General features: G+C 41.3%; 1 protein-coding gene across 3 annotated transcripts in view; it reads right to left on the bottom strand.

Moving 5' to 3' along the window:
- The window catches only part of ADAMTS6 (ADAM metallopeptidase with thrombospondin type 1 motif 6), a 194,104-nt gene extending 170,023 nt beyond the window's left edge, over positions 1-24,081 (bottom strand). For all 3 annotated transcript variants that reach the window (XM_063128018.1, XM_063128020.1, XM_063128019.1), the window contains exons 1-3: positions 23,545-24,081; positions 10,781-11,130; positions 9,340-9,707 (exon numbers count right to left, since the gene is read on the bottom strand). In XM_063128018.1, the coding sequence (XP_062984088.1) occupies positions 9,340-9,707; positions 10,781-10,877 (465 nt within the window). In that variant the 5' untranslated portion in view covers positions 10,878-11,130; positions 23,545-24,081. The remainder of the gene's footprint in view (positions 1-9,339; positions 9,708-10,780; positions 11,131-23,544) is intronic.
- Positions 24,082-24,541: the final 460 nt, after the last annotated feature.

Genomic DNA, 24,541 nt, shown 5'->3' with positions numbered 1-24,541 from the left:
GCCTGTAGTGGAATGTGCAAGAGAGCCTAAGGTGTTTTTCTCCCTCATCTGCTTGGGGCTTCTGCCATTAACTCATAAGGTGGTCTTAAGCAAGCCACAATACCTCAATATCAGCCCAAATCTGCAATCTGAGGGAAATAATACTAACATACCTTATTATTGTAAATATTACACAACATAATGTATATTAAGCACGTTGAAAACTTATAATTGTTATATAAATTCTAAGAGAGAGAGATTATTAGAAGTTACTCAGTGCAGCTTACTTCTGGATAAACATGGCTAGAATCACACTGTTATTCATCTTTCATCCTTATGCTAGAGTTAGATCTTGAATTTTAAAACTGGTACAATTATTTGAACAGAAGTGAAGTAGAACAATAGCTCCTTTTTTCCTATTTCCTTTGCACCCTATGGCATAAGAAGGTATGTGGGTTTTTTTAAGATACTGGCTTTTCAGAATTATTTCAGATTATATATCATATCAATGGCCTCAAAGTTCCCTTTCTAGACATTCTTTTACACCTTTTGAGGCCTTGATCAAAAAGTGTAAAATGGGGGTTATATGGGAGTTATATGGGGTTAATTCATTATGGAACAAACTCCCAACCCAAAACTATTCTTAAACTTCATAATTCAAATTATTATTATTATTATTTATTTATATAGCACCATCAGTATTTCTAGCTTCTAGCAGAAGGATGCTTCCATGTGTTTGAGAAAGAGGGGAAGAATAACGTTAGCTAAGTAATTGGTTTTTTTTGTGGGGGGGGTTCTTTCAGAAGCCATTACATACTTCTCCTCACATGGGTAGTTCTCCCCTTTTCCTATGTAAGGTAAAATAGCTTCTCAACACACTTCCATTTTTCCCCTTCCCCTCCTTGTTCATTGCTAAAGTAACTATAGTGGGAAAGGAAGAGCAGAAAATGAATCTCAAAGTTTAATAATCTTTTTGTACCTTCACAGAATGGCAGTTAGAAAGATCATTTGAATGTTCGCCCTTCCCCCTCTCACTGCCACATTCCACTGTTGGCTTGTTTTCTGTTCTAAAGAAGGCTCTCATGCCTGTCTGACATGAGTAGCTATATAATAATAATTAGTTGCCACACATAATAACACCAACAACAAAGAGGCTGCTGAGGCAGCACATGTAGCCCAGTACAGCAAGGCTTGCACATCCACTGTGCTCAAGCTGAATGTTTCTGGTCTCAAGGAAAAGGACTGCAGCAGTGACTATTTAGCCCCCATGATAACTTTGGGTGTCAAAGGAGATATGTGAGCAAGCTCCCCTCATTATTCAGCCCTTAAGTAATCATGGATGATAGGCTTGGGCTCAGTGATGAACATGGAAATTAAATAGGGTGACCATATGAAAAGGAGGACAGGGCTCCTGTATCTTTAACAGTTGCATAGAAAAGGGAATTTCAGCAGGTGTCGTTTGTATATATGGAGAACCTGGTGAAATTCCCTCTTCATCACAACAGTTAAAGCTGCAGGAGCTATACTAGAGTGACCAGATTTAAAAGAGGGCAGGGCACCTACAGCTTTAACTGGTGTGGTGAAGAGGAAATTTCACCAAATTCTCCATATATACAAATGACCCCTGCTGAACTTCCCTTTTCAATACAACTGTTAAAGATATAGGAGCCCTGTCCTCCTTTTCATATGGTCACCCTAAATAAAGTCCCTCAAATATCATCCAAGGGAGCCGTGGGGCTTGTGTTCTCTCCCCTTCAGTTCCTGAAGCCATCTCAGAGCCTTGGGCTAGGCTGAAGAAAAGTGTGTCTAAACGGCTGGGGAAATTTCAGCTGGGTATTTGGGGAAAACCCTTTAACCGCTTAAAGTATCCTTTAAGTATTTAGACCAGAGGATACACATCCAATTCCTTTCCCCTTTAGACCTCAAGTTGAAAGGAAGCAAGACACTTGTTTCCCTTCAGTTGAATTCTCAGCCCAGCCAGCTCATAGCTCACACTTGCATGTTGCTCTCTGCTGCTGCAGTCATTGCTGGTGGCATGGAGGTAGTATGCATATGCAGCCCACAACCCACACTTGTTTGGGGAGGAGAGGCAGGGATCCCGTTAAAAATGTAGGCTTACCTGCATACCTCAGTACGATCTTTCCCCATCTATCTATAGTGATTTACTCATGTCCTTTTCAGCTGTGTTTTTGCACCCCACATGTCCACACAGAATATATTTTAATGCAGGGAATGTTAACATTCCCAGAGAAAAATATAGATCGATATTGGTATAGATAGATATTGGTACTGTGGGCATGTGAACGAGCAGGGAGGATCTTGCAATATGCTGATCGCGAGATCCTCCCCCTGGGTTCACATGCAGCACATGATGTCCAGGGAGGAAGCAGGACGTTGCACCCACCATTTTTTTTAACAAAGGAAGGAGAAAAAAAGGGAGAAAAGCCCTAACCCCTAACCCAGCCCCGATGTCCCTGGACTCCCCCCCGTCCATGCTCCTTCCCTCTGCTGACCCCCACTACTCGCAGGGAGGAGGGAAGAGGCCGGGATGGGTGCCCACACTACCTGTAGTCCTTGGGATCATCCCAGGACTGTGGGAAAAGCCAAGGGGAAAGTGTCTGCAAATATCCCGAGGAAATGGAGGGATCATCCCTACCTGCTCCCGGGCTCCCCTGTGCATCATGTGGACACACAGGGACAATCCGGGGACGATCCCCGGGATAAAGACTATTGTAGACATGCCCTGTGTGATGGAATATATCTATCCTCTTCTCCCATTATTGTTTGGCTCAAGCAACAATACCATGGAATACGTGAAAGGAGAGAAAAACACACACATTTCTACATTTTTATCCAATTGCAACCATTTTAAAAAACGTATCTATATGAACCTTTTTTTATCTCCTCAGGACAATTAGTACTAATGGCCAAAAGCAGTACAAAAGAGGGAAACTTCTCAGCACAGAAAATACTAAAACCGAGCATACTGGGACTTCCTGTGACTAGCAACCCAATGAAATATGAAGTAATGTCTGATCAATATGAACTACATTGCAGTGAGTTTCGCCAAATGAAATATGAAATAATAATTGTAATAAATCTCTCTTAACTCACAAAAACGTTGGTGACACAAGTAGGGCTATTTTATTCAATTAAAATCAGTAAAGAAAAAGGATCTAAGAGTAACAAGCACCACTGCATTAAACAAATACAGCCTACATGTCCAAAACTAACATGTAGTTGGAAAAAGCTGTGATGACATAACTGATAAGGTGTTCTGATAATGTATTCCAGCAACTGTGATTTGAAAGAGAATGAAGTGCAGTGTTCTAAGCTCAGGCATTGAGGTCTTTCACACAAAATGGCTGCAACGTGGATCCTGCTTTAATTTATTTATTACTATTTTTAAAATGTGTATACACCTTTTCTTCTAACACAACCCAAGGTATATAACAATGTATCGTCAAAATAAAACAGCCAATCAAATAACAAAAATGTTTTTAAACCAACAGGAAACACTTCAACTTAGCACAAGAATATATCTTTTAACAAAAAACAAAAACAAAACAGAAATTAACAGCAACTGCAACTGTGTGGTGGCTTCAATGTACTGTAAACTATTTTTGTGCAGTAGCTTCCCATGTGATTCTCCACACTGCTGTAAGTAGAGCATGCACAGCAAGGGGTTGATATGCATGGAGAGTTGCTACACCTTAATAGATGGTTTGCTGTATGAAGCAGCTACCAGGAAATGTGATAGTGAGCATTTAGTGTGAAGCAGGTCTGAAGACATTGTAAATGATAGTATTTCCAGATGAAACTGCAATTGGCCTGCCTCATTCACAGAATTTTATGCCAGTTCAGACAACATTGGCCTGCTTTGCACAAGTACTGTGGCTTCAAAAAGACAGCGGCTTGTTTAAGACATGTGGCATGCCATTGTGTTCTGGGCGACATTTGTCTAATTTCCTGCCCGGGTGCAGCTTGTTGTGTCATCTGAACCCGGCCAGCATGACTTGTTCGAAGGGGAAACAACCCTCAAGTAACCTATGCCCTGTTCTTGGGTTATTTGAGGGTGGTTTCCCCTTCAAACAAGCCATGCTGCCTAGGTTTGGACAAAACAACAAGCTGCACTCAGGCAGGCAGTTAGGCAAATGGTGCCTGGCCACAGTGTTTAAGCCAAAGTGATTGTGTTAACTGGACTGTCTTCCACTTCTAACCCTTGTTTTCCCACCATCCACTCTGTTACAAAAACCTCTGTTAAGGAGGAAAAACAGAATAGCTGCACAGTGCCTTTATAATACAAACAAACGACTATTGTTGTGAGACTGAGGCCTAATCTACACTAAGCAAGATATTGCACTATAAAAGCGGTATATAAAAGGCAGGAGCCACACTACTGCTTTATAGCAGTATTGAAGTGCAGTGACAACTGTTGGGGCCCATTGACACTGACCATATACCGCTTTCATGGTGCAATATCCTGCTTGGTGTAGATTAGGCGTCAGTCTCACATCAATAGTGGTTTGTTTGTATTATAAAGAATGAAAACTCTTCAATAACTAGCACCAAAGAAGAAAGCTGACACTCACTAATATTTTCTCCATTTAATTTTTTGGTAAAAGGAAGTCAGTAATCAGCACTTTTTTCAAGGAAAAGACTACAGCCTTGAGAATGAGCAGCAAAAAAACTATCCTAGCCATACATGGTGCACCATATACCTTTACTCCTTGGCCTACATTGGAAGAAGTAATCCCATGGACCAAGACAAAGTCTGGGGATCCATAGGATAATTTGGGTTCCTGGATCCGAGTCAGAGACAATGCTATGACCTTGGAGACAGCAGATAGAGCACCCACCCACCCACAGAAAGGACTGCACCAGTTGCTTCCCCAAGGTCACAAAAGAGAGGAGAGCAAGTGGGTGTGTCAATTGGTGGAGAGAGGACTCGGGAGGCTAACTTATGAAGTATCCCCAGGCCTCTGCAGCTTCCTTCCCTCCCACTCTGCAGATCTCCAACTAGATGGGCAAAAACGTCCATGTAGCCATAATGCAGAGCTTGGAGGAGAGCAGAAGCACTCTGCAGCTCCTCTCACTAGGCATTAGGCAGCTGTAAGCCTCCGCATTCCAAGGCTTATGGCCATCCCAATAGGATTGCACCCTTAATTAACTTTCCTAAAATGTAATTAACTTTGCCTTTTGAAGCCCTCTTCAAATGTTTTTTCTGTAAAAAAAAAAAAAAAAAAACTCATTCTGAAAAGAGCAATGTGTCCTATTCATGGATATGTGTGGAAATTACCACTATAAGTTCAGAATAGTCTTTTATTTATTTAGCTCTCACATATATATGTGACAGAGCACCTCTCCCAACATGAACCTACCCAGATACTATGATCAACAACTGAGGCCTTCCTCTGAGTGTCTCCCCACCCCCGCCAACTTCAGCGCTCTCCCCACTGAAGTCCACCTGGTTCCAACACTCATCTTTTCAGAGCCAAGTTGAGAATGTCTTCTACTTCCAAGCATTTGATGGCAGATAGTGGGTATTTATGTCGGTAGATTTTATCAAGTTCAGCATCTTTGTAACTGATTTAGCTGTTTAAACTGTTTTACATTTTGTATGTTTAAGATTTTATATTATGCTTTATTATCTTGTATTTATGGTTTGTCATCTTTCTGAACTGCCCAGAAAGCTTCAGCTATTGGGCCTTATATATATACACCATCCTTCTATTGCAGTACCATAAGAAGGATTATCCTATTTTATTATAACAATACCCTGTGAGGTTTTAGACTATGACAGAGCGATTTGCTCCATGCTACTCACTGACCTTTATGCATGAAGAAAGATTTGAACCTAGATATTCCCTGTCAAAGTCTAATGTACAATTATCTGTAAGCCCAAGCAAAGTTTAGACTTTTCCCCCTTGAACAGCTTTTCTCACGTAACCACCCCCAATGACACGTGGCAAGTTGCTTCTGAAATTGAGGTGAGTTTCAGAAGCAGTTTGCAGTGTGGCAGAGGAGTCCATTCTTCAAAAGAAAAAAGATCAGCTATTCCTCTTGGCATACAATCCTCATGTGTGAGCTCTCTGGATCCAGCTACGGTGAGGACTGGACTGTAAAACCAGGAAGAGAATCTTGCATCTCCTCTTCCCTTCCAAATGTAGGCACAGCAGAAAATCCAGGCCTGTGTGTGCCACAAGGCCTGAGATTTTCATAAACCTTTAAGGATTGTAAAACTCTACATGGAATTGGTGGGAAGCACAGTCCTTAGAAAGGATGCTGTGAGTAGTTACTGCTTGTGAGTAGCATGGGAACAAGAGCCAATTCAATACAGAAATGGGCCCATTTCCAACACTGAGGAATTCTGATCAATAATCACATTTCTGAAAGGTAATGAAACTTTAAGACACCTAAGTATATTTGATATCCAGTCATGGGTGGGTGTCTCTGTGCAGAATAGTAAAACAATCTCCACATATTGAAGATTATATACTTTTAAGATTTACTACAGTAATGAGTAGTGTGTTGGTTTCCAAACATGGCATGCTCTTTTATCATTTTGTAACTGACTACTCCACAGTTATTTTTAGGCTGGAATTATAGTACAACCGTACAAGTCTTTTTCCATACAAGACATACTGCTGAAATAACCCAGAGTCCCATCAATAAGTGGACTGCTTACAAAAAACACTGCTTATGCTTGGACTGTACACCTTTTACTATAATATATCACCATTGATACTGTAACAAAGGTTCATCTTTCCTCCACATTTTTCACATTTGTAGGCCAAAAGTGTTTTTCTCCAACTCGTCCAATAGATGTACTAGGAAAATACAGGAAAATGTATTTTGATGTATCTACTATTTCATAAGAGGAACTTATACTACCCTCCCACTGAAATATTTTTTTGATTCCTGTTAATCTAATTTCATGTATTATATACTCAGAAAAACACTATGTATGCTGTAAATTTGTACACGGAGCAAACTTCTAAAACAGATGGCAATTCCTGTCTAATAACTGAAATTTTATTTTAATTTGTTTTCTTTTTATGATTTTTCAGACATTAGGATTTTTGCACAATAATAATTGTACAGCAGCTGCCCATGTGATTCAGGCATTTCAGATGCTTTTCCTGGAGGATGTGGTAATGCTACATTTTCAGAGCATTCAAATATCAACATTTTTCTTCTTCTCAACCCTCCTCAATATTGCATCCGTTGCTATTGCAATTCCCATATGGAATTTGCTTGCACAGGTAACACATGGAAATTGTTGATTATTACCTGTGAAACCAGCAGCCAGGGAGGTGAGGCAGGATGCTGCTACTGAAAGGTTAACTAAGGCCATAGCTAGACGGGGCACTATTCCAGAATATCACACAGGGGATCCGGGAGCAGGGAGGGATCTTTCCCCTACCCTTTGAGCCTGCTTTTTCCGTGGTCTCGGGCTGATCCCGAGACTGCGGAATGGGTGGGCGGGCGTCACGGTTTGTCCTGGCTCCTCGCAATTACTCACATGGGGCACAGAGCTCCCTCTGGGGTCGTCGTGCACCACATGTAAACAGAGGGGGAGGTCGTGAGATCCTCACCCCTCTGGCGCGCTAGACCAGGTAGGTCTAGCTGAGGCCTAAGAGGCAAATGAGCCCCATGGCATTATCAATAGAGATCTGTTGGAGACTGCAAAGGCGAAGAACAGTTTAGTCAGTAGCAGGCAGACATGTTGCTGGTGAGTAGTCAGCAATGCCCAGTACAGGCTGCCCCACCTCATCAGTTGCTACTGGCCTGTGACATGAAATGAAACATCTTCCTACCTATACACACACACACACACACACACACACACACACACACACACACTCTTTTGTGAACTTTTAGAGGTTTTATTTATTTATATTGCTTCAAGTGTTGAGCACTCATGCATTCTAACACTACAGCATGTGTGTACATCTTTAGCATGAACAAGAATATGATCACTCCATCAGCAACCCATAATTTAATGAATAATATGCTTTTATTGTCTTATTTCAAAACTTCATTCCTCTGCATTGCTAAAGACCACACACACCCTTTTATTAAAAATGGATGAATGGGAGTGCAGACCTCCACAGAAAAGGGCTATAGTCCCAACCATGCCCAAGACTTGTGGGATTCATGGTACAAAGGCTAGAATCATGGCACAAAGGCCATGGTTTATTTCAGGATTGTTTCCCACCTGGATTCAGACAACATGACAAGCCATGCCAGAGTGGGTAATTAGGAAAATTGCACTTGGCATTCATCAGCATGCACTTGTTGATCATGTGAACCAGGGCAATGACTGTGTGATCTTCAAATGGCCCCAATGGTGCAGACAGAACGTATTAGGGGCGGAAGCACATAGCTAAATTGCAATACTGCTGATAGTGTGGAAAGTCAATTGCAATTCTGCTTGTAGTTTAAAATGGAAGAGCAACATTCAGTACCTATCTGAAAGCACAAAAGGGAGCTGAAAGGAGAGTGAGCAAGTAAAAGGATTAAAGCTGCAATTCTTTATCCATTTACCTGGGAGTAAGACCCTTTGAACTAAACGAAATTTACTTCTGAGCAGACATGTATAGAATTGCACTGTAAATTGTTTAATGGATTAACAATCCATTCTGAATCGTGACTAACAATGAATATGGCTTATATAGTAATGTAACGTCTCTTCACTATTAATCTCTTCAATAGTTATTCATATGTTTTTATTTAAAAAGTGACTGGCTCTTTTCTGTAGTAGAATTACTACTATTGAAACCGAGGGAGAAAAGAGCTAAGGTTGCTGACACCCACCAAAAAGGAGCAGCTTTGAAGGGCTCTTTGAAAATGATTCCCCTTACACTTAAAATATCCATTCAAACATACAATATTATTTAGCTCTCTCCACTAACACAAGCTTTTTAACTTTGGTGTTTTCCCCCCCTGACTTTGCACACCCTGTATATTTAGCAGAGTGCATGTGGCTATGCACAATCATTATTTTGTTATTGTTATTTTACATCAATAAGCCTACCCACATACAAAAACAACAGTCACATACATTATACCATAGTCATTGGAAAACATACAGGATATGCAGGCCAATTCCAGAGAAAGTTAGTCATATTTACTTGGAAGTATGTCCCAGTGTTCAATAGGGCTTACTCACATACACACTATGCTTATCTTTCTCTAGATTGGAACACAAAGTTATTGGAATAGGATAACAATACATCCAGAAAAGAAATAGTAAGAATTGTAATTGAGATATATCACTGTGGACAGTTTCCTTCTTTGCACATAATTTAAAGAATCAAGAATATCAACGTGCCAAAATACATGACTTGCACTTACCAGACCATTGCAGTTGCTTAATGCTACTTTAGTTGTACCATGCTGGCCATGTAAATATCCTGTGTAATGACAGTTGTCTAAAAAGTCATGCTTCCACTGAGGTCCATCTTTCCCCCAGTATTCTACTGTGAAGTGTTTGGAGACCAAATCTGTGTTGAGAGTCAGGTTTAAATGAAAGTGCTTGCCATAGGCAGAAAGTTTAAAAAATAATTTAGAAACTGCCAGTTCTTGGTCATAATGTTCAGTACTCCTCTTCTTTCTCCTCAAGGGCTTAGTATTTTTCACAGTAAAGCTGAGGAAGGCTCCATTATGATCAACCTTTATTGGGATTGTTAGTTGGTAGTGTTCAAGGTAAGACAGGAATTCCTCTTTGAAACCATATGGTAAAACAGTCCATGGAATGGGCATAAAAGAGAAGAGAATATAACAGGACACAAGAAGGAGTAGTACAACATTATACACATTTTACTATATCCAAGCACGTTCAAATTTTGTTTTAATAACACACAGTTCCTTTACTAAATAAAATTTCCATTTTCTTAAAGAAAATTATTATTCTAGCCCTAATAAAAATTCTGCTCATCTCTTGTACACTTGTTAAGTATTCTGCTTACTCCAATATATGATTTGTACATTTCAGCCTAATGTTTATTGGAAGGTTATAAGTAATTACATATTTACCTATTGAAAAAAATGCATGGAAATAATTGTTTTGTAAATATCTCATGCTACAGTTTCATACCAGCAATCCCCATTAATTTCAAGAGAGCACAAGTAAATATAATTGTCCTGGATTAGTGTGCTTATTCAATGGTCAGTAAAGGACATATAAGCTTCAATTAGTGCACAAAAAGAATTACCAAATAATTTCAATGGAAGAAATACATCTATGCAGGGGTTTGTTTGCTTGAGCAAATCCACTATTTCCTTTCAAATTAATGGGGGGAACCTGCACACAGAGGAACTCAGCATATAAACTGCAGTGCACATGGAGTCTTGGCTGCGGTGTAAAGTTATTATATTCTAATGAAAACACAAAATGCAAGCATTTTAAGACATTTTGGACTATATTAATTGCTTTAAGGCACAAACCTATGCTTGTTTGGACAGAAAACAGTCCTACAACTCCCAGCATTCCCCACGCAACAATGTTTAGACTTTTTCTGTCTAAACAGGCATAGGACTGCACCATTAGATACTTAAACAACCATTTAATTTTAAAGATATTTTTATTATGAAGTAACAAATTAAAATATTGACTTCAATTTGCTAATAAAGGCATATACATTTTCAATTCTATTCTCCAAAAGAATAACTATAAATCATACTTCATGAATCTTCTGTGATCTCTAGCAATGAATATAAATATCAATGTTAAGGAAAACTATTTAACAGAAATAAGTGGCAAAAAAAACAATAGCTTAAAAAGTTGGATCCCTACCTTGAGAACTATATGAAAGCCTGTTGTCACCGTGAAATTCTGACAAAACCATAATTAAGCACGAAATCCAAGTCAACGTCTTCCACAAAATTTCCATAATTTAGAAGACGTGGGCTACCTATGTGATACAGCTTTAACTCCACTCCAGCATGGCACCATAACCAGCATTTATTGTATTTCTTCAGGATTAGCTATTTGTGGCTCCACTTCTTGATCGGTGTTTTGCAATAATATGCTCCTTTTTTAATGTCTGCAGACATTTTTAGTCCAAAAGCAAATTGAAAATCATTCCTTCACATGTCAATGAGGAGTTAAAGTGAATAGCAAACAAATATTGTCCATTTCTTTACCTGGAAAGCATAGATAACATTGAAAAGCAGGTTAATTAAATACTAGATGCACAATAAAATCTTCAAATTCTAAAGCAATTGTAGGTACGTCTGTACCAGTCCTAATTAGTTTTCATTTTGTCATTTCAGTTACAACCCATGAGGGAAAGTACATCTTATGGCAGAAAGGGACCTCTCTTAGTGCAGGGATGGGGAATCCTTTTCGGCCTAAGGACCAAATTATATTCTAGAGATGCTCTCAGGAGCCACATTCCAGTGGTGAGTAGTAGGGCCAGCCATAGGATAAAATGCACCCTGGGCGAGGAGGACCTTTGGTGCCCAGCCCCCTGTGGTCAGTTTTTCAGGGCAACTCAGAGGGTTTATGGGGCCTGGTGAAGGTGTGATGTCCATTGAGAATAACATTGCTCAAGCCCTTAATTTCTCAGCCACTAAGCTTCAGTTTGCACAAGGCAAAGGTCAAAAAGCACATTCTGAGCAGTGGCAGTGCACTATGCAACACAAGAGAACTATCACAAGTTTTACTTTTAATCTGTTTTGTTTTGTTTTGTTTTGTAGCAGTTCCTATCTTTTGGTAAGCATTCCTTATTTTAGAATATCCATGATTTTTATCTTTAAAAATAATAAAGAAAAGTAATAAACTAAAACAGTATCCATCTGACCACTAACAGCTTATGGCTTTATTTTTTTTATTATTTATATAATGCTTATGGTGTTTCTAGTATTTTAAGTGCTAAGTGCTCGGTAACATTGCCTCAAAGTAAAGCTGCAAATGACATCAAAGTGGAAATTGAAAAAGAAACATATCATAAAGTTAATTCAAGGATGACCATTTTTGTAGTTAGTACCCAAACAACCTGCAGAACTTTGAAAGAAAAGTTACAGACACATGATTTTTGCTGCCCTAGCTCACTACAGACAGGACACTCAAAACCATAGCCACTGCGCTCAGCTTGGCGCCCCCTTTAGCTCAGCTTGGCATCCGGGCAACCGCCCAGCTCATCCAACCCTAAGGCCAGCCCTGGTGAATGGGGACAAAAGTAAAAGGGGTGGGACTAAAAATACAAAAAATATCAGCATATTGTAGCTTAAAGCTGTTACTGCCAGTAACTAAGCCTGAGGAGAGGCAGATCAACCTTTTAGAATGGGGAAAAACTGCATAGAAGCTTGGGGACCACCAATCAGTACTTGGGAAAAGGGAATGGGCCCAGGTATGGTCGTCTGGGAACCCCAAAGTGCCATATCCGGACCCCAGGAGAGCCAGAATTGGCCCCCAGGGTGGAGGTTCTCCACCCCTGCCTCAGTGGATGTTGGAGGCTCACTAGGCTATGTCCCAGAGGCTTTAAAGAGGCTAGTACAGGTTTGGAAAAGTATCAGCAGAGTACAAGCTATGTTGGTGTGCCAACCCTTCCTATCTTCCTGGTAAGCCCCTACCACCCAGTAAGGTTAGTACATAACTTCAATCAGGGAATGCCAGTCCCGTGTCAAGTTCCATGTCTCTAGTCCTGCCCCAGGTTCCCTCCTCCAGCAGACTATAGCCTTACTCTGGTTTTTCCCTTCACAGGGAGCTGGCATCACCTGATTGGAAACAACACAGGCTGCTTTATAAGAGGAATGCAATCCAGGCTCGGGCTGAACGGACCACTCTTCAAAGAGAGCCCCATAGTACTAAGGTTGCCACAAAATGGGCCATGTTCCTCATAGAGGCTAGCCTGTTCATAATCTAGAGCAAGAAAATATGGAGGCCTAAAATGTGATCCACCATGTAAAGCACACACCTGCAAGGGGTAAGGAGGGAAAGAGGGAACACTGAGAATAGTAATGGCAGACCTGCTACTATAAATACAGTATTGCCATCCTAATGGCAATCACATTAATTCCACTTTCCCCAACAGCATAGTGCTATGTAAAGCAGCTATGCACTTTGGTAAGTTACACTCTACACCTATAACTTTGTATACAAGTAGTGAGAGATATTTTGCATTCCTATTGAAGATACACTTACGTCTGCACTGATTTCAACAGTGAAGAACAGAGTATGGTGTGTTGACAGTTAAAAAAGTACAGACTAAATACTGTATCTTCTGGCAAAAAAGTATGTAGTTTCTGATCTACTGTATGTATTTATTGTTGTTTTACAAGACCATATCTTGCATACTTTATTCAGGCAGAATTCCTGTTGGTCACTGGTAGCAGAAAATTGAGTTCTATATTTCAAATTACACATTTCATTAAAAAAAAGACACCCATGAAGCCACAAATGTTATCAAAAAGAATGCACATGAAGCTTGATGTATCTGCAATGACAAGTACACTTAAAAAAAAAAACTTAGGAGATGGCCACATTATAATTTTTTCTGTCTCTTATACAGCACAAAAATTGTAATTTTGTTTTATTTCCCTCAAAATGCTGGTTTCCAAATATTTTGTGCTAATATACAATAGCTGCCAAAGACCTGACAATGTGCATCTACTTGTAGTCAAAACAAGACAATGCAAATGTTAAAACAAAGTAAGTAAAATAATTCCAAAAACCTCTTTCTTAACAGAAAGTTAGACAATGGGTGCTTCCAGACAAGGCTTTTATCATACAATCGCCCTCTCATTCACAGGATTTTGTGGGAGCTTCCACATGTCGTCTTTCACTTGTTATAACCCTCTCATCTTTTCCCACAGCTATCTTTTTTTCTTTCCACAAAAACATCTGTTAAGGAGGAAAATAGCTGTACAATGACTTTTGTCCTCTGCCTAGAGCCCTCTGCCTGGAGCTCCCCATGTCAGAAACAAAGTTGCGGGGTATATTTATAGTGGAGCAGCAGCCTTTCTTGTGCCTAGAGCATATTTAGAACTATGAGCAGTTCTTCTGTCTTATTACTACTGTTAGAAAGAATGAATGAAAGACTGTCTCCTTCCATATGTTCTTGGCCAACCTCTCAGATTAGCCAGGGAGATTGTTTTGAGCTCCCCATCTGTATGGGATGTGTTTGGTGTGGATATCTCAGAGAACCTTCTTCATGCCAACAAGCAGGTTGTGGAACTCCCAAATAAATACAATAAATGGCAGACGTGAAGACTCAGAGACACTTCATTAATTGTACCTGAATATACTAGAGGGCAACAAATATGTACACATGGTAATTCACTTTTTAAATTCCCCCCATCTCATGTTACAAGAAACACTGCAGATACATACAAAGTATATCAACATAGACAAAGAACATTTGACTAATTTTGCAATGTGTGAAAGGGCCCTCACACTAAGCATTTCTCAAACATATAAAGGCAAGACAGAGAGCTCCATCCGACGAGCGTTTTATTGCACTCTTGTTACTTGGCACTCACAGATTTTTCGCAGGTCCCTCACATGATGTCGTCTGCCTCCCACGCACCTTCTGCCCCTTCTGGCTTTCCTTGCATGACAAAAAAACTCTCAAGAAAGTCTGATATAATTTTAAACCCAGAAGTTGCTGATCTCTCCTGCTCTGTGCAGGAGAAACAGCGGGATCAGAACAGCCTACTGAATGGGCCTCGTGCTCGTTTACTTCCTGTTTTGAAACAGGAAGTAACTGAGCAACGAAAACAGAAGAGGAGAAACGACGGTAGGGAGCATGTTTTCCCTCATGTGATGGAGCTTTATTTTTTCACATGGTCAACAAAAGTAAGATCAGATTGAGTTCCGAAACTCTGGCTGTGGCTTAAGCAATATACAAGTTATGTGCATCCTAAATTTATTCATGTTTTCTTGGTAGTAAATCCCAGTAAAATGAAAAAGACTTAATCCCAAATGAAGTGTGCATAGAATTGCAAACCTAGGATATAGACTATCCTATGCATACTTTCTTGAGAGTAAATCTCATTTAACTCAGTGTGGCTTAAAAATAACCCCAAAATAACAAATTGCAAAACTTACTGCATATTAAGAATTGCTTCAATGGCAATCCTATCTTAAGTGCTCCAAGATGCTACTGTTTAGCCATGTTATCAGAAGCAATAATATTTTAGTAGATCTTATACTTCTTTGAATTATGCTACTATTTTATGCTAAAGACAACTACACTTTCCTACTGGTGAATCACATTGCCCAGTCTACTCATATAACAAGGTGCTGAGATCTTATAACAAACATCAGAGCCAAAATTTGGTTACTATCCAATATTCCCTGCACCAATAACTCCCACCTTTGGACCTCCTAGTTTGTTGCCCAGGGATATGGACATGAGCAAGAAAATACTTATTTCGAGCTACTGCTTTGACTTTGCCTTCCTGCAAAAATTGTTCTCCATGCTAGTTCTGAGTGATGGATGAGGCTGCAACAGTTAGCAAGACGAAAACAAACAAGTGCTATTGCAGTGTCTTCCCTTTTCCAATGCTACCTCCATGCTGTATACTAGCCTAGGTTTGTGGTGTTACAGGAACAGCAGTATGGAGCACAATTACCCAGACTGTTGCTGTCTAGAACAATCCTCATCATCCTTCTTTTTTCCTGTGGTGTGACTTTCAATGAAGGGTTTGGGGTGCTATTACTTAATTTATTTTTAACCAATCCTTTTTTAAAAGCTCAGTAAAAATAAGTTTCCCTACCTGTTAGAATTAACTGGCAGAAAATAATACATGGAATAGATGTTCAAGTATTTGCATTCTTAACCATTACCTGATTGAGTAATCTCTTGTCCAAGAAAACTGCCGCATATCTTCAACCTAGATAAAAATGTATGTGTTTCTTAGTCTCTACACACACAAACAATACTCTCCATAAAGTACTTCCAAGAGACTTCCAGTACAATCAATGGTCTAGTTTCTAAGAGTGAGTTGAAGACAGAACCACCTTCCTCAATATTTTACAAGTACCATACAGAGCTCATTAAAAGTGCAGATCACTTCCTCGTTGTTTGACATTAGGGCTAGTGAGATGCATTATTTTATTTTGCTTAGTGCCTAACATTTTTATAGCACCCTTTAATTTCAAAGCTCACCTGCTGTCAGTTATAAAGGCAGCAGTGAGTGTTCTACTTCAATAGTAAAAGATCCACTTTTCTTCAGCTCATCAACAAAACTAAACAAACAAAGAATAGAGAACTAAAGGGGCCACATTTAGGTTCAGAATTACCCTCTATCAACACAGGGACTACGTGGCAGAAGCAGTGATAAACTGTGATTATGTGTGATAATTGTAGACCATAACGTAATGTACACTTCCAAGAGAGTAGGAATTATAGAGCTTTACATAATGCATGCACACAAGAGAGTTGACTCGGTTTTTTATATGCAGGCTTAATTCTAGAATTGTCCAAAAATGCTACACTCAAGATGAAGACACATATTAAGGTTCCTCGAGTTCTTATTTAGAGGCTAAGGCAGGAGAAGGGCTCTCCTCCTCCCTCCCAATCCCCTTTCCTTTTGTGTCATGTCTTTTAGATTGTAAGCCTGTGGGCAGGGACTGTCAAGAAATACTTTTGTAAGCCGCCGTGGGAGCCTTTTTTGGCTGAATGGCGGCATAAAAATCCTTAAATAAATAAATACTTCCAATCTTACCTCTGGATCTCTGACCCAACCCCCGTTCTCTGGGGTGCTCCCATATCCCATCAACTTTCTAGAACTTTTCAGGCCATAGCATGGCAACATCTACTGTTGTCATTTTCTTCACAGTAACATTTTAAACATACAGTGTTTACACATATATTGTATTTATATATTGACCTGATTCACAGGACACGATAGCCCATCCTGCAATGAGCTGCAATGCATACCAGCTGCTATTATGAATATGCACCCCCTGGACTGTGGATTGCCATGTCGTGTGAACCAACCCAGTGGGGGGTATTGAGGATTTCATAAAGGATGGAGTAAACAATTGCAGAAAGGCAAAAGGTAAGATTCAAATGGCTACTGTCAGCATCCATACATGAAGACTAAAAGTTCAAAATAAATTCTGTGGCTGCTCAAAAACCAATTATCTATTTCCCCATTTATTTACTTGGACATACACGAAGTACTACAAATGATCACATTTGGATAACTCTAAACATGTACAAATACAATATTTTCTGGGATTAGTAACATTTACATGTGGCCAATAGTAATCAAATTTAGGCCATTCACTGGAACATGTTCGTTGAATGTTACATTGGGATCTAATAGAAAATTTGGCTTTTTAAGAGTAATTTATTAGTTCTTTTTGTTTTTCAATTCTAGCCTTCACTGGAGATACAGCTGAAAAAATACCGGCCCCATTAGCAGATAACTTTCGATCAAGATAAAAATTATGAATTATAATCTATTACCTTTTAACACTGCAAGTTTTACAAACTGGGACATTTGCTCCTGCAGCACTTACTCCCATTCAATTTGATACACTTGAATTATTTGAGCTGCAACCTATACACACTTACTCAGGAGTAAGTCTAGTTAAACTCCATGGCCTAAATCCAACATACCATTAGTGGAAGAAATTACTACACTAATTGAGCTCCATTGGCTTTTCCTATTGTGCAAATGGCTGCACAAGCAGAACTATAGTTGGATAGTTTGTGCATAGTTTGGAAATTGGTTTCCCCTAGCACAACATTTGCGCTAATGGGATGACCCTGTTGGATACAACCCACTGGGCCTTACTTCCCAGTAGACATGCACAAGATTGGATTGTTGCCTAACTGAAAGCAGGTATATCGAACTAGCTAGGCAAAATTGTTTCAAGTGTGATATATATGAATCTTCAGTAGACTTAAGCCCTGATCTAAACAAAGTTAGTTGCATCTAAGTCCTCTTCAAATCAATGAGTCAGGAGTTCCTCATTGATCTACACAGGATTTAGGAGTTGTGACTACCTTTCTCTCTGTTGGACAGTATGATTTCCATACAGCAAGCAAATGTTATCTCAAATGGCTCTACATAATACAGTATGTGCATATATTAAGGTTATGTCATATACTATACCGCACACATGTTCTTATTCTATATAAAATAAGTAGTCCACCTGTGAGGCACAGACATTCTGGTGAGCCCAAAGGTTATTATTTTGCAAGCAGGTGGCATCATTTTGGCTAAGTCAAGTATGCAGGTGTTGGGATTAGTTGGATTTATCAAGTGTTTTCATTCATATATTTTAATACCAGAAGGGACTATTACATTACTATGCAGTCTGGCTTTCTTCACAAAAGGAGGCACAGAATTGTACCCAGTAATTCTTATATCAGCAGACCTAATTTACTTTTTATTGAACAAGTGTTCATGCTTGTGTAATGTGTTTATGTGTGGGTACACGTTGTGTGTATAAAATGTGTGTATTCACTACCAAAGGTTGCTCCAATGGTTAGTGAATTTTACTGAAATATGTATGTTTTATGCCCCAGACGTATGTACCTTCATTTAACATCTTTTGGGTCTTTGCTTTATATTGTCTCTGGATTTAATTCAAAAATCTCTATTTGAATATCTTAATAACCTATACTACATAAGGCATTTTAGAACATTTCAAATAATTCCAATTCTTTTCTGAAACTTTTCCAATCTAAGAGGATCATCAGAAGGTGGGTGTGGAATCATGGTTCCTACTGTCACTTCCCCCCCCCTCTGGCACACAATACTTCCTCTTTCTTCACAGAGAAGAGGAAGTAAACAATGACCAGTGGGCGTTTTTATCACACCGCTTTTCCTGTACGCAGCAGGAGATCGCAGCAAGTTTTGCTTCTAAAAAATAAATCAGACTTATTGAGGTCTTATTTTGTGACAGAAAGAAGGCCAAAAGGAACGGGACACACATAGGAGATGGATGGCAGCGTCAAAAGGACGCGCGAAAAACCGTGAGTGGGCAGTAACGAGCGTGCGATAAAAGGCTCATCTGATGATGCTCTAAGTGAAAATGCTATTCACAACCCATTTGTTATAGAGTATTCATAGTCAAGGCTATGGATCAATACCAGAGCAAGTGGATTGTGAATTGAGCCCACAATCAATTAATGTGTCTCACATGCATACAGATGAAATACACAACAAAGCATATCCCATTTCACATTCTGCTGATACATCTATGAAATTTACAAACAACTCCTATCCCTTACTAGGGATTTGTGTTATGGCACAAATAGAAGCTTGTGCTGTGGCAGCATCCATGGCATCCTGGATAAACTAAGCAGTGCAGAAATGGACAGCTCAGGCCACCTGTCTCTAAAAGGCAACCAAAAATGCCCTTACTACAGCTCCTAGAAAGCATAGGTTAAACTGGTTTTTAGGAGCCGTGTAGAGTGGTCAGAGGATGAGTGATGGGTGGAAGCAATGCTGGTGCCTATTATGTGTACACGTACACACACACACACACACACACACACAGAGAGAGAGAGAGAGAGAGAGAGAGAGAGAGAGCTTTTTGTAAGATGCTCCAGTATCACAAAAGGGTCCCTCCTCCGTTCCTGCGCTGAAGCAGCATTACCAATGGCTGTTTCTGCTTCCATAGAGTGGGCAGAGCCTATCCCTACTTCTAAAACAAGGGGACACTGATGCTGGTAGCCCCAAAACTAATCATACGCTCTGCAAAGCATGTGTAGCATCACATGGGATGAGGATCTTAGCATCCCAACATGTTTTTGCTAGCACTAAGGAAAATACATTATATTTAGAAAAGGAACTGCATGCAGAAAAAAAAATGTTCACCTGGATTAATTTTTAACACATATGTAAATCCAATCACCATGTGCCTAATGGAAAAAGCCTCTCTGGAATAGTAAAACCTAGGTGAAGAAAAGAGGCAATAAATAGTGCACAGGGGAACTCTGTGGAGGTGCAGGTGATTGGTTTAGCAGCCTTTTCCTGACTAGCACAAACCTGCCTTTCTTCTCCTTCAATATGCTACAATTAAAATGCTATAAATATATTAGCAGTGGCGAGGACATGATATAGTTACGTTGACATTCACCTCAGTTTCCTTCTGCACAGGATAGCTATTTTAGAAAGCTTGCAATGACAGAGGGAGGCCAAGCAGAGGGGTTGTGGTGCTCCTCATCCCTTCTGCTGTACAGAGAAACTTTGGCTGGTTGGTAACCATTGATGCAGTGCTTACTCTCTAAACAGAGAGATTCAGAGGAAAGCTGGCCTGCTCTGAGCCATGCCATCTGTCCTGGAAATGGCTGGAGACAGGACCAAATAATTTTCTATTTTCAACAATGGAACAACAAATATATATATTATTTTATTTTGTCCCAATACCCCTGAATGAATCTGGCACCCAGTGAAGCTAATCCAATTATGTCTGCAGAGTTGTGGGTAAAACATGATTCCCTACCTTTTCTTTCCTTTCCCCCACCCAATTTTTGTTGTGGTGATCTTGAACGTTTGCTGAAGATTTTGTGGCATTTTGGTTGGTATTGTAAGAATATAGGAGATCCATGCTGGATCAGACTAACACTCCATTTAGTCAGGCATTCTGTTCACAGTGGCCAACCAGCTGTCAACCAGGAACCCACAAGCAGTAGCATCCTCCCACCCATGTTCCACAGCAATTGGTTTTCATAGACTTACTGCCTTGGCTATCTGGACTGGTAGCCATCGATAGCCTTCTCCTCCAGGAATTTATCTAACCCCCTTTTAAAGCCATCCAAATTGGTGGTCATCACTACATCTTGTGGTAACAAATTCCATAGTTTAACTATGTGTTGTATGAAGAAGTACTTCCTTTTATCTGTCCTGAATTATGACACTGGCTTTAAATTTCTACTTCTTAATGGGTAATCCTTAACTTGGCACTGAGAAGGGGGCAGAAACAAAACAGGCAGTGGCTGCTTAATGGTGACGGAAAAGCACTCTGCACATGGGTAGAAGCACTTTTCTTTAACACTGCTACATATATTTCTAGATATTGAAAATAGATTCCTGAACTGAGCCCTATCCAAAATTATGACCTGACCGACTCTTCCCAAGCCAAGTTATCCGTCCTCTCTTCATACAGGTAGCGGCAGCAACCGTCTCGGGCCATGTGCTCCTACAATCAGCCTCCCTTCCTTCTCTCCCCGGAGCCCTGGCAACGGTACAGCGCCCGCAGCTTCAGTCAGTCACCACCGCCGGCCCTGGGACTGGCTCCAAAGGCAGCAGTAGAGAAACCGAGCCGATCGCCTTTCCGGCGGCGGCAAGAGCAACAGCCGCCGCCGCTTTTTTCAATGAGACTCATTCTCCAGCTCCATCATCTATCTCCCTGTGCAATGTTTGCTCAGATATTACTCGCCTCTCGCGGTTATACCTGCGGCCCGCTAATGGCCTAGCGTTAAGCCGCAGCAAACTCCTGCAACACATCCGCTCCAGGGAAGGAGGGAGGGGCTGTCTGACTAGATCAGGCGTTATCTCTAAAAAAAAAAAAAAAAAAAGGAGCAAAAGGGAAAGTCATCGCCTCGCCTGCAAATAACCCAAGAGTTCCTTATCCCAAAGATCCTTCTCTTCTTCTTTCGGGTAATGTCTGCTGCAGCTCCTCAATGCGGCCTTCAGGTTAAAATACGCATGGGTTGTCTGGCAGCTACGCCTTTGGGTAAGAGGCAAATATATTCCTTGGCGGGCGCTCCAAGTTCCATATTGACACAAAGCGAGAGAGATGAATCCGGCCCATCCCCCACCACTCTGGCTCCTGGCTGCTCACATGCAAGTCACAGAGCCTCCTGGCAAGGAGCTGGGCCCGGAGAGCGGCCTCTTGAATGGACAGGATTCGGAGGAGCGGCCAGGGATCACTGGGACTACGAGGGGTTGCTAAGGCAATACACAGGCTAGGGGAGGGGAGGAAGCATATCAAAGCCAAATCAATCACAGGTACTGGCTTCACGTCGCTTCCCCCCACCCACATCTACAGGTTGTTGTGGTTGTTTAGGCTTGCCGCAAGTCACAGACGCAAGTCACTTCACTCAAAAGCCTCCTTATTAGAAGGGAGCAATAGCCAAAACAATTAATAAAAAAATAATAATAACGGAACGGTTGGGATTCATTTTCACTTTTAGTTTTAGATACTATGGCAGAGCAAACACAAAAGAGAAAAGGAGGGGAGATTGTGCAGCCGGATGCATGTTTACTGGACAGTAAGTTCCGTTGATTTCAATGGGATTCCTCTAAATATGCAGGCCAAGGATTGCAGCTTTAAGAGACGAAACACGAGTAAAAACGTTGCTGCGGTTCTCTCTTCTGTGTGTGTGTGTGTGTGTGTGTGTGTTGTGTGTGTGTGTGTGTGAGAGAGTGAGTGAGAGAGAAACTCGCCAGATCAGCTGCCACCTGGGTGGTGAAGGATGGGGGTGGGGTGGGGTGCAAAACTGAATTATCTGTTACTCCTCCTCTCCATCCCCGCTTAACTTTCTAAGGGATCAGCTGTCATTTTTATTACTGAAAGTCCAGACTAGTAAAACACACGCACAACCTTTTAAAGCAGAGCCCCCTGCACTCCCATCCGACTACAAAAGGACATTTTACATCTACCCCCTTAGAGAGAACTGTAAAGAACAAAAGCCCCTCTCCCCGCCTGCTTACCTCCCGCTCCCCACCCCCCACCCCGTCCCCAGAGTCTAGCTGTTCTGGTGGAGCTGATCCTAAAGTTAACATCCAGCAGCCGATTTCCAGACAGCAGCGCTAAATCTATTTGGATAAAACGCGTGTGACCCAGACACTTGGCATGAGGCCCAAATGCGTTGCAAAGGCAGTCCAAATAAAAACAAGAGTCTGGGACTGACTCTCTTTCTCTCCTCTTGTACAACAATGAAAGAAATTAGCAAAGACAAGAGACTGGACACACATTAGCAGGGAGCACGATTCCAGCTACTCCACCACCCTCCAGTCACACACCTTTGCCCCCCTTCCCCAAAATCCCTTTGAACAGACACACACCGATTCAATAGGCTCCGTAAGGGTTACGAGTCTAGCAAATCCCTCAGCGTCTAGGAGTAAATCAAAGCTACACTCTTCCACCTCTCCCATTAGCCTCTTAAGAGCTTAACGTCTCTCTCCTTTAGTCGAGCATCCGGGCTCTAGCTATCACATCAACGCGACTCTTTTGAGTCCATGCACAAAAAATATGCACTTGTCTCCCCCATTTATATAGGCACACTGACGTGCCGCCACCAGATAATGGGCGTATAATGGTAGAAGCGAAGTCAATGAAGCAAATTCACACGGACACACAGAGATTTCACATTATTTTGCCCAGTTTTGCTTGCTACTATAACAGAAAAGTTTTCACTGCTCAGAAGCACACTTAATAAATCAAGCTGCTTTGCCACAGTAAATCCTCGCACCCCCACTCTTCCCCCCTTAATCCCCAAAGCTCAAAGGTTTCTCTGTGAAATCATTCAAAATCCACTTCGCCTAGCGCATTATAAACCACCCCCACTCCACATTTGAACGCACTATTATGCGGGAGACAAGAAAATCAAAAGGCAACGAGTCCGTGAAGTCTTTCCTTACCGTTTTCATCTTCAATTTCTTTGCTACAAAGTGAGTTTCAAACAATAGAAATTGCACTGGAGGGTTCCCGTATTCCTCTCTCTGATTTCCCCCTTTTGGCAAGCCTCGCCAGAGTTATATTCTAGAGCAGAATAAAATCCTCTAGCTTTTTTCTAAAAAGGGGAAGCTGAGAAAACGGTCTGACTAGGCAGGAAAAGGGATGCCACCAATTCATTAGCACCCTGCATATTTTTCTTTTACAACCAAAAAGTGGGGGCGGGAGGGGGGAGAAGAGAGAAAAGGGAAAGGGGTAGAAAGGAAGAGTGGGAAGAGGGGAAAGACTTAATTGGGGTTGGGGTATTCTTCTTGGGCACCCCTTTCAGTGCACAGCTATAATGTGAATACCATCAGAAGAGAGAGGGAAAGACAGGGGGAAAGGGAGCAAGAAAAATTGGAGAGAAAGTTTTGTTGAAGTTGCTCGAGATCTCTTCTCACTACCGGCCTTCAGCCAAGTTTAGAGCTGCAGCAGGAGCGGACTATTTTGGCCTGGGAGGTTGTACTGACGTCAGTCTGCAAATTGTGCCTCCGGCGCCCCTGGCGCTGCTGCGCATGTCGGGCCCATCACGTGGAGGGGGAGGGGGACGCGGAGGTACAATCAGGGTAACAATCGAGGGGGCGAAAGACAATCCGCAGGGGGGCTCGGGGCGATGTGCGTTTCCTCCCCCCCCGGCTCTTTTTTATTTTATTTTTTGGCGGGGGGAAATAGTGAATGGGGAAAGTCTCTCCGCCAGCTCGTGCTGCTTCTCATTCTGTTTAGAAGCTGCTCTGCTGAGATGGAGGAAAGGAGACTTGGCTCCAGATAGGGCAGTGTAACTGGGATAAACCTCCGCTCCCTGGGAGTGTAAAGGACCGCTGAAAACCCGGCGGGTCCCAAACGGCTGCTGTTGGGAGTCCGCTTAAACTGAAGAGGGAGCGGGAAGGGAAGAGCAAGCAAGCCTGGGGTGTGTGCAGATCCAGC

Source organism: Elgaria multicarinata, chromosome 6 (genome assembly GCF_023053635.1).
Source record: "Elgaria multicarinata webbii isolate HBS135686 ecotype San Diego chromosome 6, rElgMul1.1.pri, whole genome shotgun sequence".
Classification (NCBI taxonomy): Eukaryota; Metazoa; Chordata; class Lepidosauria; order Squamata; family Anguidae; genus Elgaria; species Elgaria multicarinata.
The sequence above is the reverse complement of the archived record's forward strand: the minus strand, read 5'-3'. Positions and strand labels throughout refer to the sequence as shown.